Genomic DNA, 14,165 nt, shown 5'->3' with positions numbered 1-14,165 from the left:
TAGTGACATTTTTCTGTTCCGAGACCCCGCCCCCGCCACGCGTCTGATAGTAGAATTGTTCTGTAAAAACGAAACTGAAACCTGACAGAGCAGCACACCAGCGGGAAGGGTGCACAAAGTTTGCCAGTTCCGCCGGCGTGGAGAATGAAAGCGATGAAGAGCAGACGCTCAGCTGATTCGTGACTGCACTGAACCATTGGCACAGTGTCCTTGGGTGACCCTGTATGTTGCACCAGCTCTTTTTAAAGCAGTCAAACAGTGATGGCTACGACTCCGACGAATTCAATAGCCATGAATCGATGTTCACATTCAACCTGCCACCACAAGAGCCATTGTCTAGCCCAACACATCACTCTGAAATGTGAAGACCAAGGGTAGCTCTAACCACTGATTTGATTTGTGGCACTTGCTATTTTAGGCGTTTTACCCCTTCCCAGGGAAGCGCTTCGCATGCTCACTGTAAGATGTGGAGCACAACTTTCCCCATTTGTTTCCTCCAAGAACTCCACTGACAGTCCAAAGCACCAAACGGTGCATTTGTTAACATCGGCAGGTACGGCAACCACTCGTCGTTCCCGTGAGATATAATGCTAGCCGGTCATCAGTGACATTAATTGATCTAAGAACATATCGAAACAGGCAGATTTTGCGCACCGTTGCATCACTCTGAATCGCACTGATATGAGCGACCCCACATATTCAAAAACAGCGAGTGGGAGACCGTGATACAGGATGCTGTAGGAGCAGCATTGTTATGTAGGCAGCATTGTAGGCAGCATTGTTATGCTGCCTACTTTTCATTCTTCATATTCTCTTCATGCACACAATATGTTCCGTGAAGTGCACATAGATGAGGACTCTGCCTGTATGATTGTTCATTTAGAGGATGCGTAGTTTTCTTGCGAAAACGCCGATGCCAGTATAGACACTGTTGGCGGCTGAAAGAGGCGGTTGTTCACGCTGCTGTATCGAGGAGCCTACGCTTGCTGCCCGTTTGGAATACGAGGCAAGCAGTGCACCTCAAAAGCTAAATAATGAGTCTGCATGACAATACGTAAAAATAAACCCATGGTCGTAGTCACATTTAATTTAGGGAAGTGCCGGTGAGTGCAGCGAACAGCTTTCCGTTGAAAACGGTAACATACCAATGACGATACTGCTCCGTGTCGTCGCTTCTCGCTTTTTGTGTGTGCACTGTACGAAATGAGGAATGGTTTATTTCAAATATGTATGGTCAAAACTGAACTACAGAAGGAGTGTTCTTCATCCTGGTGGCTTAATTAGCTTAATGCCAGTCGCTCAGGTCCGACAGCAGCAGACGCGTGAACTAAGCGACTGTGTAAAGGTGCGAGCGTGCAACTAGCAAAAATTCAGGAACCGGGAAACCTGGAAGTGAAACTACTAAAAACGGAAACCTCGGGAGCGAAAATTGCCGATGTGGAACTGGTGTGAGCAACAAATATGGGAAAATCAGTACACGTCAAAGGTTGGCACTACTTAGCAAAAGCGGCTTTGGCACGTGGACGAATGGATTTTACTAATGAGAATCACTTGTTCAGTGCAGCCACCGTTAGACTGAAAGTGTGACCCAAAGTCGTGCCATCTTTTGAGAGGCCAGTCAATGTCGGGGGTCTCTGTTAAAAAGAGTAGTGCCCACTGTCCCATACATGCCCATTCTCCCCTACACTTGTATGAAACATTCTGGTAAGCCTTCTTATACCCTCAACACTCATGTCTCACTTGACTGTGGGTTGTAGTGAAAGTTACGGGTCTTGTGAATGGTCAACCAGGAATGAGAAGTGGCTGCACGTTTCAGAAAGAGGGACTTTTAATCCTCTGGGCCCCCTTGTACTTGTGCTGTAGCATTTTGCCACAGCTTTGTTTCAATTTTGTCTAGGCATACTTATGCACAAACTGACAAAAATGCTTTCGAGGAATTTAAAAAGTTTGTAGTTCGTTTCTCATTTTTGTCCTGCACTGCCTGTGTGCATGTCCTGTTCCTTTGTGCTGCTATATTCATTTGCATGCTAAGTACTGTATCAGGTGGTTTGCGCATTTCATTGCATGTTTGCCAGTCCCATAGGTAAACCTGTCTTCCCCGGCTGTAGGGATAGAATTTACATTTCTATGGCATAGGAACTGTGGTTTCACACATAAATAAGTTTCTACGTCATATTTAAGTGTAACTGCAAAGTTGAAGGCAGCATAACCTCTATTAATGAAGACAAATGAATAATGGAAGATTAGGAATTACTTCTAGTGAGCAGCCATGTAGTCCCTTCAGGGACTACATGCTTCAGGTATGCTTCAGGTATTCATTGCAGAAACAGGAGCCGCAATACAGCTAAGGATAAGCAGCTGAAGGTCTTTGCCTATAGCAAAAATCTTGATAACGTGGGTGTGTGGTTGCAGACATCCGGGGGCAGACCACCAGCCCTGGTGCCTACCTCTTCGACCGTGGGCCGTTGGGTCCACCCCTCCGCATGGACGACACCCATGGTGACCGTGCCCCTCCTGTGCTTCCTCGACGGATTGAGGCCTCCACCGCACACCGTGGAAGGCCACCGTCACCTCCCATGCCTGTGCTTGGCCGAGGGTCAGGGGATGCCACTTCATACCATCGGAGAGGACCACCTGACGACAGTTCGCCACCCTTTGAATCCGTGGGTCTGTCTGGCATGAGTTCCACCGCTGCGCAACAACAGAGCTACACCACTTCAGGCGTCAAGGCTGCATTGGCGCAGCTGCTGGAAGCGCAGGGCTTTCGCGTAAAGAATCCCAGCAGCCACTCAGGTATCCCCACTACTCCTCCCCCTCCCATTCGTACTCCGTCACACCAGCGCCACCACCAACCCTATCAGGGCTTTGAGCCACGTGTGCGGGAAGAGGGAAGCGATGTTGGGTTTGGGGAGTTACGGGGTTACGAGTTGCCAGAGTATGATCGGTCCTACCTTGGTGGGCTGGAGTCTCGCAGGGGCCGAGATTACTACATCTCACCCCAAGCAGTGGTTGATGCGCGTACTTCACGTTTGGGCAACTCTCCACCTCCACCGATGGGGCAGCAACTTCGGCACAGCCTGCTGAGGACGCCACCACCTTCCCTTGTGCATGAGGTGTCACCGCCGGATGCATACCCTTCCAGGATGGAAATGTCATCCTACAGGGGAGGAGCGCCTTCTAGAGGAGCCCCACCAGCAGACTTCAGAGGTGGCAGCCACAGGCCACTCCTCTAAGGGCACAGAGGTTCCTTCCTGTTATTTGATGCTGTGATGAGAGCTGTCAAGGTTTTCAGACATAACCAGCAGGTTTGGATGCTTTATTTTGTGGGCCTTTTGACTGCACACTGCATTCTATTTCTTACATAGCCACTCCAGGAACTGTGCACACTGTGGTGCCAAAGGAGTGCGTTGCATGGGGTGGCCAACTTGACCCCTGAAGGGGCCACTACCTAGCCAGAAGAATTCAGTGCTTCAACCTCCTCTCCTGAGAGCAGACCAGAGAGTCTCATGTGCTATACTGGGCATGCTCCTCTTTTCTTTTAAAATATGGAGGCATCCTTTTTTCAAAGTCATTCTGGTGTGCTACATCTTGCACAACAGTCCTGGCCAAAGGGTGTTTGTTTGTATTAATGGGGCCAGCTTTCCTATTTACTTGGCCAAATAATTACAGCTGGACTGCTTTACATGTTGCTACTGCTGCTGATGTCAGGTGTGACATCTGAGGGACTGCAAGATGGCAGCCTCATATTCCTGGCATTCCCCCTATGTTTATTTCCCAGTGCATTGTACATATGTATCTAGCAAAGCACGACTTAGTGTTGTGCTTTTCAGTAATACTGGACCCACTTTCCATGTGATTTTTTTGTGTGTGTGTGCGTTTATGTGTGACAGGAACTGTATATGCCCAAAGGACAGCTTGATTGTCAAGCTTTCAAGGTGTGCTTCCCTGAAAGCACGGGTGTTCTCCCACCCCTGTGAAAGTACCCATGTGATGAACTTGGGCTACTGAAAGGACATGTCAAATCAAGGTGCTTCTTTCAGAGTCCGCAGGGTGGAGGAAACACACAAAATGGGTGGTCTTCAGGCTTCACTTTAAGGCCTCTACTCTGATGCAAGGTCATCCAGTGGAGTGCACGCTGACAAGCATGCCATTTGCAAGGGTGCTTGTTTGTTAGCCATATGTGATTTTGGGTTGCCGAAGGCTGCATCGTGTGAGTCACATGTATGTAAAACCTGATTTGAGTAAAACAGGAGGTAACAAACATGTTTCTGTTTGAAACTTTTTTTGTTGCATAAGTGTAAGGTGAAGCACCCGTTCTCCTTTTTTTTTTTATTTTACTCGCGAACAACAGCCCATGCTTCTATCTTGTACACACATACACTTCAAGTTAAGGCATTGCATACGTACATGGCGTCTCCCTTGAAGCTGTCATGTCAAAGCACTTGCAGACAAGTCTGCCTTGCGAGTTAGTCATACTAGGTGGCAATTTTCTTTAACAGTATGAGCCACATCCAGAGAAGATCCATCTGAACGTAGATTCAGACAAATGGGAGAGCACAGGCTATGTCCCGCCAAAATCTTGCAACCTTGCAGCTTTGCCACTAAGTCGCTTCGTCACACAGCAATCCTTATGGCTTCCACCTCGGGTCTTCTGCCAAGCCGCCAGGATTTGAGGACGCCATCGTGCCTTTCAACATCACTCCTTCAGACTGTGACGTGCGAGATCTCTCATGATGGGCCAAGTGCGCGTGCTACCGTTGTTTCTGTGTGTCAATCCTGACTGCCGTGCGAAGACTCTCTGGAAGAGAAGTGCATCCCTCACATCCAAGGAACTGCACTACATGTTTACTTCAACAAAAAAATATGTTCTCCACTGTAATCGCAGTGTCAAGGTGTCCTCGGAGGTAAGCATTGCCTTTCATCTTTCCTGTGTTTGTTCAACTAGGCGGTTCTGCACAGTATAATGGCTGCCTGTGACTCTCCCTGTGCATTTATTTTCTGGTTAGACTTGCGTGTGGAAGATCAAGAACTAATATTAGTGCAATTCAGGCTTGAGTATAAATGCAAGTTTGGAAGTTCTAGATTTGAAGGTGCACTTCACTTATTCTTTTGTAAAAATTTATAAACTAATGACCTTACCTGGGACAGCTTGTTAGAACACGTTTACCCTAGTAGAAAGCTTACATCTGGATAAGAAAGGAAGAAGCAATTGACAAGCACCTCGAACTGTTCCTAAAAGTTCCTCTACAGCCTTGGGCATTGTGAACCTGAGAATTGTCATAGTAAAATAGATTTAACTCATGCAGGCTGCCTACTAGGCATTTAAACAAATATATATGGCCAAATTGCACATAAGGCAAAAATCATCTGGACTGCATTACAGAAAAGGTGTTCATCCACACAACTTTGCACGGGGGTATATTAGCAATAACTCCTAGCATTTAACCATTGTGAGGTTTCACTCTGGGCTGTGAGGAAGGACCTAGTGGAGGGCTACTATTTAATTTTTATCATCTGCAGCTCTTGCGTGCGCATGAACATAAGTATGCGAGTGTTTTCGTTTTTGGAGCCCACCGGAGTGCAGTGCACCACAGTACACCTAAAATCGCCATTGCTCGCCAAGGTGGTTGTATGGTTAGCCTGATATTGTGTGGCTGTTGTCGACCGTACAATTTGGTGCCAGTTCATCAAGTAAAGTGACTTTGTTGCACAGTGTTGTTTATCACTTTGCCTGTCGGCACACCCTCAAGAATTAAATCTGATTTGACATATTGCACAACGTTCTCATCCCCCCATGACCCCATTGACCTAGAAGGGGCCTCTTAGTGGCCAAGCACAGCGTGCCACTTAACTGTCCGTAATTGCCACTTGCGAGCACTAATTTGATGCATTGTATAGTAAGCCTGTTAAAAAAAAAAAAATACTGCTATGTCATAAGCTGCCCACTGTTCCACTTTGAGCGCCCTTAATGCTGCCAAGGAAGTTTTGTGTTAAAAAAAATATTTCTGCAGTACTGAACAATGTTTTGCATGCATATATTAGGGCTGTTACTGGGTGCCTGTGCTTCTGTTTGGGCTTAAATATCTCTGGTACACCAATTTCAGAAGGAATCCACTGTGATGTGCATCTGGTGTGTGCTGGAAGACCTGGAAAGCTATTACCGTATCCACTGTTTTACTACTTCTAATCAACAAACTGGTTGCACTCTATGCTGATAATGGTTCAACATCATCTACCTGTGCTTGTAAACGCAAATATTGGTGTCACCTCGCCAACTAAGGCAGGACTTGAACAAGTGCTTTGACATGGCCAGCATGAATAGGCACACAGCCCCTATACTTTCCTTGTCCGGACACACAACACTTGCGTTCGTCGCGCGACTTCACGCGGTACATGGACAGAAAAACGCTAGTCGGCTGGGCTGCATTGTGTAACCGGCGTCGCGCACCTTTTTTATTGTACATTTTTTCTCCTCCTGCCATCGTTGGAATCCTGTACCAGGTGAGACAAACTCCCGCGAAAAGTGCTGCCATCAAAACATGATCTAGCGTTGACCTATCATGCGCTCAGGAAACGACTGTATTGTCAAGTGTTGTGTAGATGTTGTCGAAAGGTGGGGGACCTCCCTGCTGAACCAAGTGACTCAGAATTGCAGCGGAGAAGAGGTGAATCGACCTTCGCGTACCGTTATATCAATATCGGCATGCACGTATGTCGGCTCCACCTACTACATTCATGCATGCCTGTTTGCTTTCGCTTCGAGCTTCTCAACCCCGTGTCTTTAAAAAAAAAAAAAAACGGTCAGTGCAGTCAATCCGTCATTGCCTGCTGCATCTTTGACTCCCTTATACTGTTTGTTTTGGCGCGGTATGTTCGCTGGGGCTACGAATCGAGACTGCCGACACTAGTTAAGCACTATGGCATGCTATGGCCGTAACACGTGCGACGTCTCATTTGCCAGACGTTGTTGGCAACAAGGCATCGCCGTTAAGTTGCGAGGAAAAAAAGTTCAAGACTCAAATTTTTGGCTACCGCGCGCCCAATTTCATTTCGTTGTGATGTACATCGCTTCAGCTGTTGCTTACTGGCGGGTATGAAAACCGTTAAGTGGCTAAGATTGACACGATTCGAAACTGAAACCAAAACAGGTCTAAACGTTGGCATACGTAAGTCCCGCTAGTTTTCTCATTTAATAATTCACAGTAGTCCGGTTAAACATCGTGCTCCGAGGCAGAAAGCATATTAGTCCTTGGAATCTTGTGTAGCGCTCTCGTTGCGGTGAAATGAGTAGATTCCAAGTACAGAGATGGCTTCTATATTCGCGTACGCATCTGTTGACATAAGGAAAGGTTGGCATGGTTCTATTGAAGATTGCAAGAGACGGTGCTAATTGCCAAGTGAAAAGTGAACTACATCGGATTCCGTAAACGCTTCCGTTGAACGAATCTCGTCGTCGGTAATCGCTGAAACGCACTGTGAATAGCAAAACTTCGCCTGGACTGACCAAGCCAACATCGTGGTTTCCTTAACGTACTGCCTGTTATGCAGATATTTGAAGGCACCGTCACTGCGCGAGGAAGTAGTCGCATGACGTCACGTACGCTATCTTGTAGTCCAATTCACAGCTTTCAGCGTGGTGCTGAAAAGCTAACCTAGGTAGCGTGCACAAAGTTGGTTCTTTGTTCTATGACGTGCAGCTCTATAACAATATGCGGACCTCGATATTAAGTCGGTGTGTACCTTCCCACTCCCCCCCTGCTTTACGTTGAACAAAATGGGCACGAGGTCCCAGGTTCGTTTCCAGGCCGCGGCGGCACTGATGGCGGAGGAATGCAAGAAATGCTCGTGTAGCGCGTTTTAGGTGCTCGTCAAAGAACGGTCAGAGTCGGTCCCTTCACCACGATGAGTCTCGTAGCTGCTTGACGTTATAGCGCCATCAATTGGTCACACCCGTGCGGAATTCGTAAACAAAGGCAAATGATGTATGCGTGACGTTGACAGCTCTTCTAAAAAGTAATCCCAGGACTGTACATATTGCCGTGCTCTTGCGGCGGCCCAATGAATGCGGAGTGTGCTGGTGCGCAGAAGGTCGCGCGTCCGATACCCTGCCGCGGCGGCCACAGAATGCAGAAGCGTTGGTGTGCATATATATAAGTGTAAATTCAATGAACCCCGGCTGGCGAAAGAATAATTCGGCGCTTGCCACTCTGGTTCTCCGGACGTGAAACGACGTCGATTGAACATGAACTGCTGTCCGCAATGTTCCTTCCTGTCGCCGTACTGGTTGTGGCAGCTTTCAGGTCGCAAGTGAAACCGGGATTGTCTTCGTGGTCCGTCGTGATGCCGCGTTATTCCCCAGGTGCATCGCTGCTGATGTGCCGGTCGTTGTCTCTTTGTTGCATTCGAGAGGCGGAAGGACAGCGATGGACTTCGTTGACATTCCGTACTTCAGAAACCCTTCATTCAGTGCACCAACATCAAACCGGTTTTGCGGGAATACCGGTTATTCGGTTCACCGGTTATTCGAATTTGAAAACCGGAGTGATCGGTTATTCGGTTGGTTATTCGGTTAAGGTTAACAGTATTCGGAAAGCCTAATATTTGTTGTTCTGTACTTGTGCCGAAATCACTTACTTCTCTCTCGTATCTATTTTTTTTTTTTCAACCGCTCGTGGAAACCGGATAGCTGCTCTAGTTAACCTGCTAACCTTTCCTTTCTTAAACACTAAATATTCGTGTCCGTATATTCGAATATCCGGCTAAACGATTATTTAAACCGGATATCCTTACTATCCGTTTCTTGAAATACGGATAACCGGTTTTCGACAACGGATTCACTTGCCTCCGGTTTAACCGGATAGCCGGTTTGGCGGATATTTGCAAGCACTACAATCCCTGTTGTTTATGAGACGTGTTCGAATGTCAGCCCCGGCTGCGCAAGGCCATGGGTGCAAAACATGCCGGAAGGTACCGGCCGGCGCGCGGTTTGTTTCGTGGATTCACCGTTCAAAGAACGAACCGCCACAGTGTATATACTGCTATCAAAGCTAGGTGCACGTTGAAGCAACCCTAGGTGGTCCAAATTCCCGGAGTTCGTAATCGAATCGTGGTTTTGGCACGTAAAACCCCATACTGTAATTTCAATTATCAAAGCCGCGTAGGCACAGCCTCAAACCTCCGCGATGTCCCTACCAAGCGACTCTTCCTGCTCAGCAGGCCAAGGAACGGCTGATAGGCAGGCGTTGCGCGGCTGAGCACGTGGTCGCGGTATTGAATCGTGGCCGCGTTGCCATTGGGCGCGCGTGAAAGATCCCCACAGGCGGACGAAATTAATCCGGAGTCCTCCATTACGGCGTCCCCCGCGCCCTCCCCCCCTAATTGGATCCTCGCTTTGGCACGTAAAGCTTCTTAAATACGTATGCGCATCGTGTGCGTCGAGGTTGGAATGCGCGCCATGGTTCTATTTGCGAAGCGCGTTTTTATGCATATAATTTTTTCGTCCGATGACGTTCTTTATTACCGTACGTTGAATCGCGTAAATGCACAAACTTGCGCTTGTTCGTGCGAGAAAATATTTGTGCTCAACGCCGAGCGAGCCGAGTTGATTTAGCGCCAGGGTTCTTGTTCTTTCGGCTGAATAGTAGTGGCACGTGACCGTTGATTTTGAAGACTCTGCGGCCCGGCGGATTGAATGGCGGCAGTTTTGAAAAGCTAGACAGGCGGTTGTCTGCGGCGATCCACACGCGCGCGCGCGCGCGTAGTTGCTCATATCGTTAGTTTGTTGCGGTAGTCGCCCTTGGTTACAATGTGGGCGCGATTAGGGACGTGATGCAGCTTAAAATAAGCAGTCACGTGACCGTTTGTCGTCCGCGTAGAGAGTCTAACAAGTGTGTAGTATTCCTCTCTCGTCCTATGTTTGCAGTTTTTTTCTGCTAGCGAGTGAGAAAGTTGACCTTCTGGGCGTTGCGAACGTGCAGCAGGAGGTGTGTACCTCGGCGCTTTTTAGCGCGCTTCCTCCTCTCCTTTTCTCGCATTTTTCGATCTGGATCCATACGCCCTTATACACACTCCTGTAAATGTTACGAGTTAATTAATGTTTATGTTAATATGAATGTTAGTGAATCAAATAGTAAAAATCAAAACAAAGGTGGTAAGTTAGCCGAGGCGTGCATTCTGGGTTCCTGCGTTAGTGCGCGTTCTCGACATCTGGCTACGGGGCAAGTGAAATAAAGGTCAATTTATGCGTGTCGTGGTCGTGACGTACGTCGGGGTCGCCGTAACGATGTTGCGTATTCGCAGTGAAAAAGAAGGGGGGGGGGGGGGCGTCATGGCTTAATTGGCAGGCTTATGTTGGTTGGTCATTTGCGTTGCCGTTGCGAGAATGTCAAGATACTGACAGCCATCTGCACTGCGGCACGCGTCCCGCAGTTTGGTGCTCTCAGATTCACGGAAAGGTGTTTGCCAACGGGTATCAACGTTTGTACTAAAGCAGGCCGAGTTCAACGAAAGCCACAACATGCATATTTAAAGAGGTTCCCTGGCGGGTATAGTGAGGTTACGTGCGTATTGGCGGTGTAATTGTCACAGAGCGCTATAAGTGGTAATGGTCGTAAGCCCATCTTGCGCAGGACTCGCTCCTTGCTGCACTTGCTCGAATAAATACGGCGCGCTCGTTCGGACACACGATATACCGGAACATCAGCCAATGCTAAACGCTGTTCTGATGTCGTATTTAAGCAGATGTGAACAAAAACCGTCGATGTCGTGGCGGTCAACCCTTCAACTGCCGAGCTGGAACTGCACTCGAGAGAATATTTTTGTACCAACTGCTCGCCCAGGCTGTCTTAGCATCGCTCACCGACCACGATCTGCGGTCGTCGACTCGTATCGTGTCTTGCGGTTTAGTCCAGCCACTTGCACGTGTGATTTGGTGGAAGGAGATAGTGTAGTGTGGGATTGTTCACGTAGCCCTTCGTTCTCACGCGCTCGGATCACATTTAACACGTGCGAGTTTAGAGAGGGCCCGTAGTTTCGGAGGAGTTCGCTCCACATCTCGTCGAATGTGGAGATAAACCAACACGCTTTCGAGTCTCGACGTTGTGCACCAAGACTTGACGGAAAACTTGTGAGGTTTGGCGCCCCTCTGACCCGCGATCAATGTCGAAAGCATGCGCCCGCCGTCGTGGAAGTAGCCTTTCGCTGCTGAGCACGTTGCCTCGAGAGTTCGTAGTTAAAATGGAAAATTGTGCTAGGCGGCAGGCAGCCTGACTAGTGCGTCTTTTGACTATATTTACGGGTGTAGCGCTAGCGGGGCGCAGATATTCGGTTGCATTTTCCCGCCGTTTATTTCTTCCCTCCGTCTATCTCTCTCTCGTCAGTGAAAAGCAAAAAGCGAGTGCACGTGGAGTCACGGCACGCAACCTTCCACTGTCGCTCCGTGTTCGCACAGCTGGCGCTCCCGCCTGCTTCGAGATGTCAAGCGCTCATTCGCGTGACGTTTACAATGCGGCGCTCGTCACGCTGCGTTTGATGTGCAGGATCGCGCTCGTGGCTCGCAGTTATTGCAAGCGTCCATTCGCGTGACGTTCACAATGCGGCGCTCGTCAAGTTGCGTTCGATGCACGGAATCGCGCTTGTGGCTGGCAGTTATTAGGAGCTACGAGCTTCAATGATATGTCGGAGATCAATAAACGGAGAGGACAATGGGCATTTCCGCAAAGGCGCTCGGTCGAGTGCTGCAACGATACGCGCGTGGACCGCGAGTTGTGCGCGTGAACTGTGACGCTTGTGCCAACAACTACGTTGCGTAGCGTGCGCATTTATTGTTGCATTGATTACTGCTGTTGCAAGCGCGAACTGACAAAGACGGCAGAACGCAAACATCAACTCACACAGTTTATGTTACCGTTTAACGAATGGTGTGTTTCGGTTTTCACGCGCCAAGCAAAAGACGTGCTTACCTTGGACGATGGGCAACCACAGTGTCGTGCGGTCGAATAGCTGGGCCTGTGTTAACGTATGCGGTCTCGAGGCTACCCAATGTGTGGACGTTGCGCCTAGGAGACGTGAGACAGGCCCGCCGTGGTGGCTTAGCGGCTATGGTGTTGCGCTACGAAGCACGAGATAGCGGGATCGAATCCCGGCGGCCGCGGTGGCGGCTTTGCGATGCGGGGCAAAATGCAAAAACTCCCGTGCCATGTGCACTGGGGCACGTTAAAGATCCCCCGGGCGGTCAAAATTGCTCCGGAGTCCCTCAGTACAGGGTGCCTCGTAATCAGATCGTTTGGCGCATAACACTTCAGAATTTAATTTTTAGCACGATTTAGCAAGGGTCCCGTGTCGCAGAAAGTTCGGTGTCGGCGGAGTTGTTCGTGAGCGAAAATTTTCGTATATATTTAGGTATACTTATATGCCACGCCTTGCTATATGACGTTCGGTATACGCAGATTATATTGCCACGCTATTCTATCACTAAAGCGGCTCTTGTCTTAAATTTTTGACAAAGCTATGCCTCGGAATATTGAGAATGACAACCCAAAAACAAACGTCATGAAACAAGACGCACGACAGCGCATGCCCTTATATTGAATCTTCTCGGACTTGAATATTAAAAGTGTGAAACAGAAACATGAAAATCATTTAAATTTTGTTGTCGCGGCTGTGCACTACCTCCGGGATCGGCCCACGCAAGAGGCCGCGTTTCTACCACAAAGCTCGCCTTGGTGCATAGCGTTTCCCGGTAAACATTACGGTACGGTACATAAGCTGCGGTTGCCGGCAAGCGTGAGCAGAGAGAGAGAGAGAAAACTTTTATTTTTACGCCAGCGTCCGGCGCTCAACCCTGGTCGGTCAGCTACCAGTCCTCACCCAACACGTCTCTGACGTGCTGGATAAGCACCGGCAGGAGAATGTTAGTTGCATGGGGTGGTGGAGTGAGCCAGTCCGTCCATGACCGTGGCTTGATGTTAGTGGGATTGTTAGAGAGGGCTGACTGCAGTTTGGGTTGAGTGTGAGGGCAATGCCATAGACAATGCTCTAAGGACGGATATTCCATGCAGTTCGGGCATTTCGGTGGCCCTGGTAGGCCTTGAATATAGTGACGGAAAAGAGGAGTCACTATTGAGTTTGTTTGAAGTCTTCGGAGAATAGCAGCAGTCTGCCATCTTCGAATGCTATCGCGTTCCACTGCTAAAGCGAAAAAGCTTAAGGGTGCGCCTAGTTGTTTCTCTCTCTCTCTGGCGGGTGTTGGAGTGTCTGTTACAGGGTCGTTACTACCTCCCCCTCCCTCCATCGCAGTTCAGTCACTGCCGCAGGGGGTCGAACCAACGACCTTGTTAGCACCCAAAAGCCACAGTTGTCTAGCGGTCGCGGGGGAGTGGTCATCTGCGAAACGCGGGTTTTCTTTGTGTTCGCGATTCGCTCCTCGGCGACGAGATAACAGTTTTCCCGTGGCAAAGGCGGGCGCGTCTCTCTTGAAGTTGTAGTATATTGCAGCTTTTTTTTATATAGTACATTGCATTTTTGCACTTTTCGGGACCCAGCGAAATTGTTAAAAGGGTCCCGCCAGCTTAGCTCCTGTGAGGTTGCGTGAGGAGATGCGGAGTTAAATTATGGGGTTTTACGTGCCAAAACCACTTTCTGATTATGAGGCACGATTGAGGTAGTCGAGGACTCCGGAAATTTAGACCACCTGGGGTTCTTTGACGTGCACCTAAATCTAAGTACGCGGGTTTTTTCGCATTTCACCCCCATCGAAATGCGGCCGCCGTGGCCGGGATTCGATCCCGCGACATCGTGCTCATCGGCCCAACGCCATAGTCACTGAAAAACCACGGCGGGTTGGGATGCGGAGTGTTACGTAATATCCACTGCGCTCGAGCCCACGGGCCCACCGCCATGGGCGCGCTCTTTTGTGAGGAAATTATTGGATTAGGTAAGGGTAGACGCTTGAGTTTCAATGCCGGAACACCGGCCGAAATGTTTCAGTTCCGCTTAAAAGGGGAACGACTTGCAGAAAACCCCAGTAAAGTCTGCGCTGCCAACGTACGGTGTAGGCAACACGTTCTGCTCCATCGAATTTTCGTACGGACACGCTGCTGCAACAAGACAATTCAACATTTTGTACAGTGGTGTTGAAATCGGGAAAACGTGTATCATTTCAGTCT

The 14,165-nt window shown here is 48.9% G+C and overlaps 1 protein-coding gene across 7 annotated transcripts in view; it reads left to right on the top strand.

The window, feature by feature from the left end:
• Positions 1-14,165, top strand: part of LOC135917004 (cyclin-dependent kinase 12-like) — a 95,804-nt gene that overhangs the window by 63,652 nt on the left and 17,987 nt on the right. For 6 of the 7 annotated variants that reach the window (XR_011511393.1, XR_011511390.1, XR_011511392.1 and 3 more), the window contains exon 11: positions 2,413-2,793. Coding sequence is in view for 2 of the 7 variants with exons in the window: in XM_065450459.2 (XP_065306531.2) it covers positions 2,413-2,793 (381 nt within the window). In the remaining 5 variants the exon portion in view is untranslated. Of the gene's footprint in view, positions 1-2,412; positions 4,318-14,165 lie in introns of those variants that run through there. The other variant, XM_065450458.2, reaches the window with a different exon arrangement.

Source organism: Dermacentor albipictus, chromosome 1 (genome assembly GCF_038994185.2).
Source record: "Dermacentor albipictus isolate Rhodes 1998 colony chromosome 1, USDA_Dalb.pri_finalv2, whole genome shotgun sequence".
Lineage (NCBI taxonomy): Eukaryota > Metazoa > Arthropoda > Arachnida > Ixodida > Ixodidae > Dermacentor > Dermacentor albipictus.
This window is presented reverse-complemented; position numbering and strand designations above follow the sequence as displayed.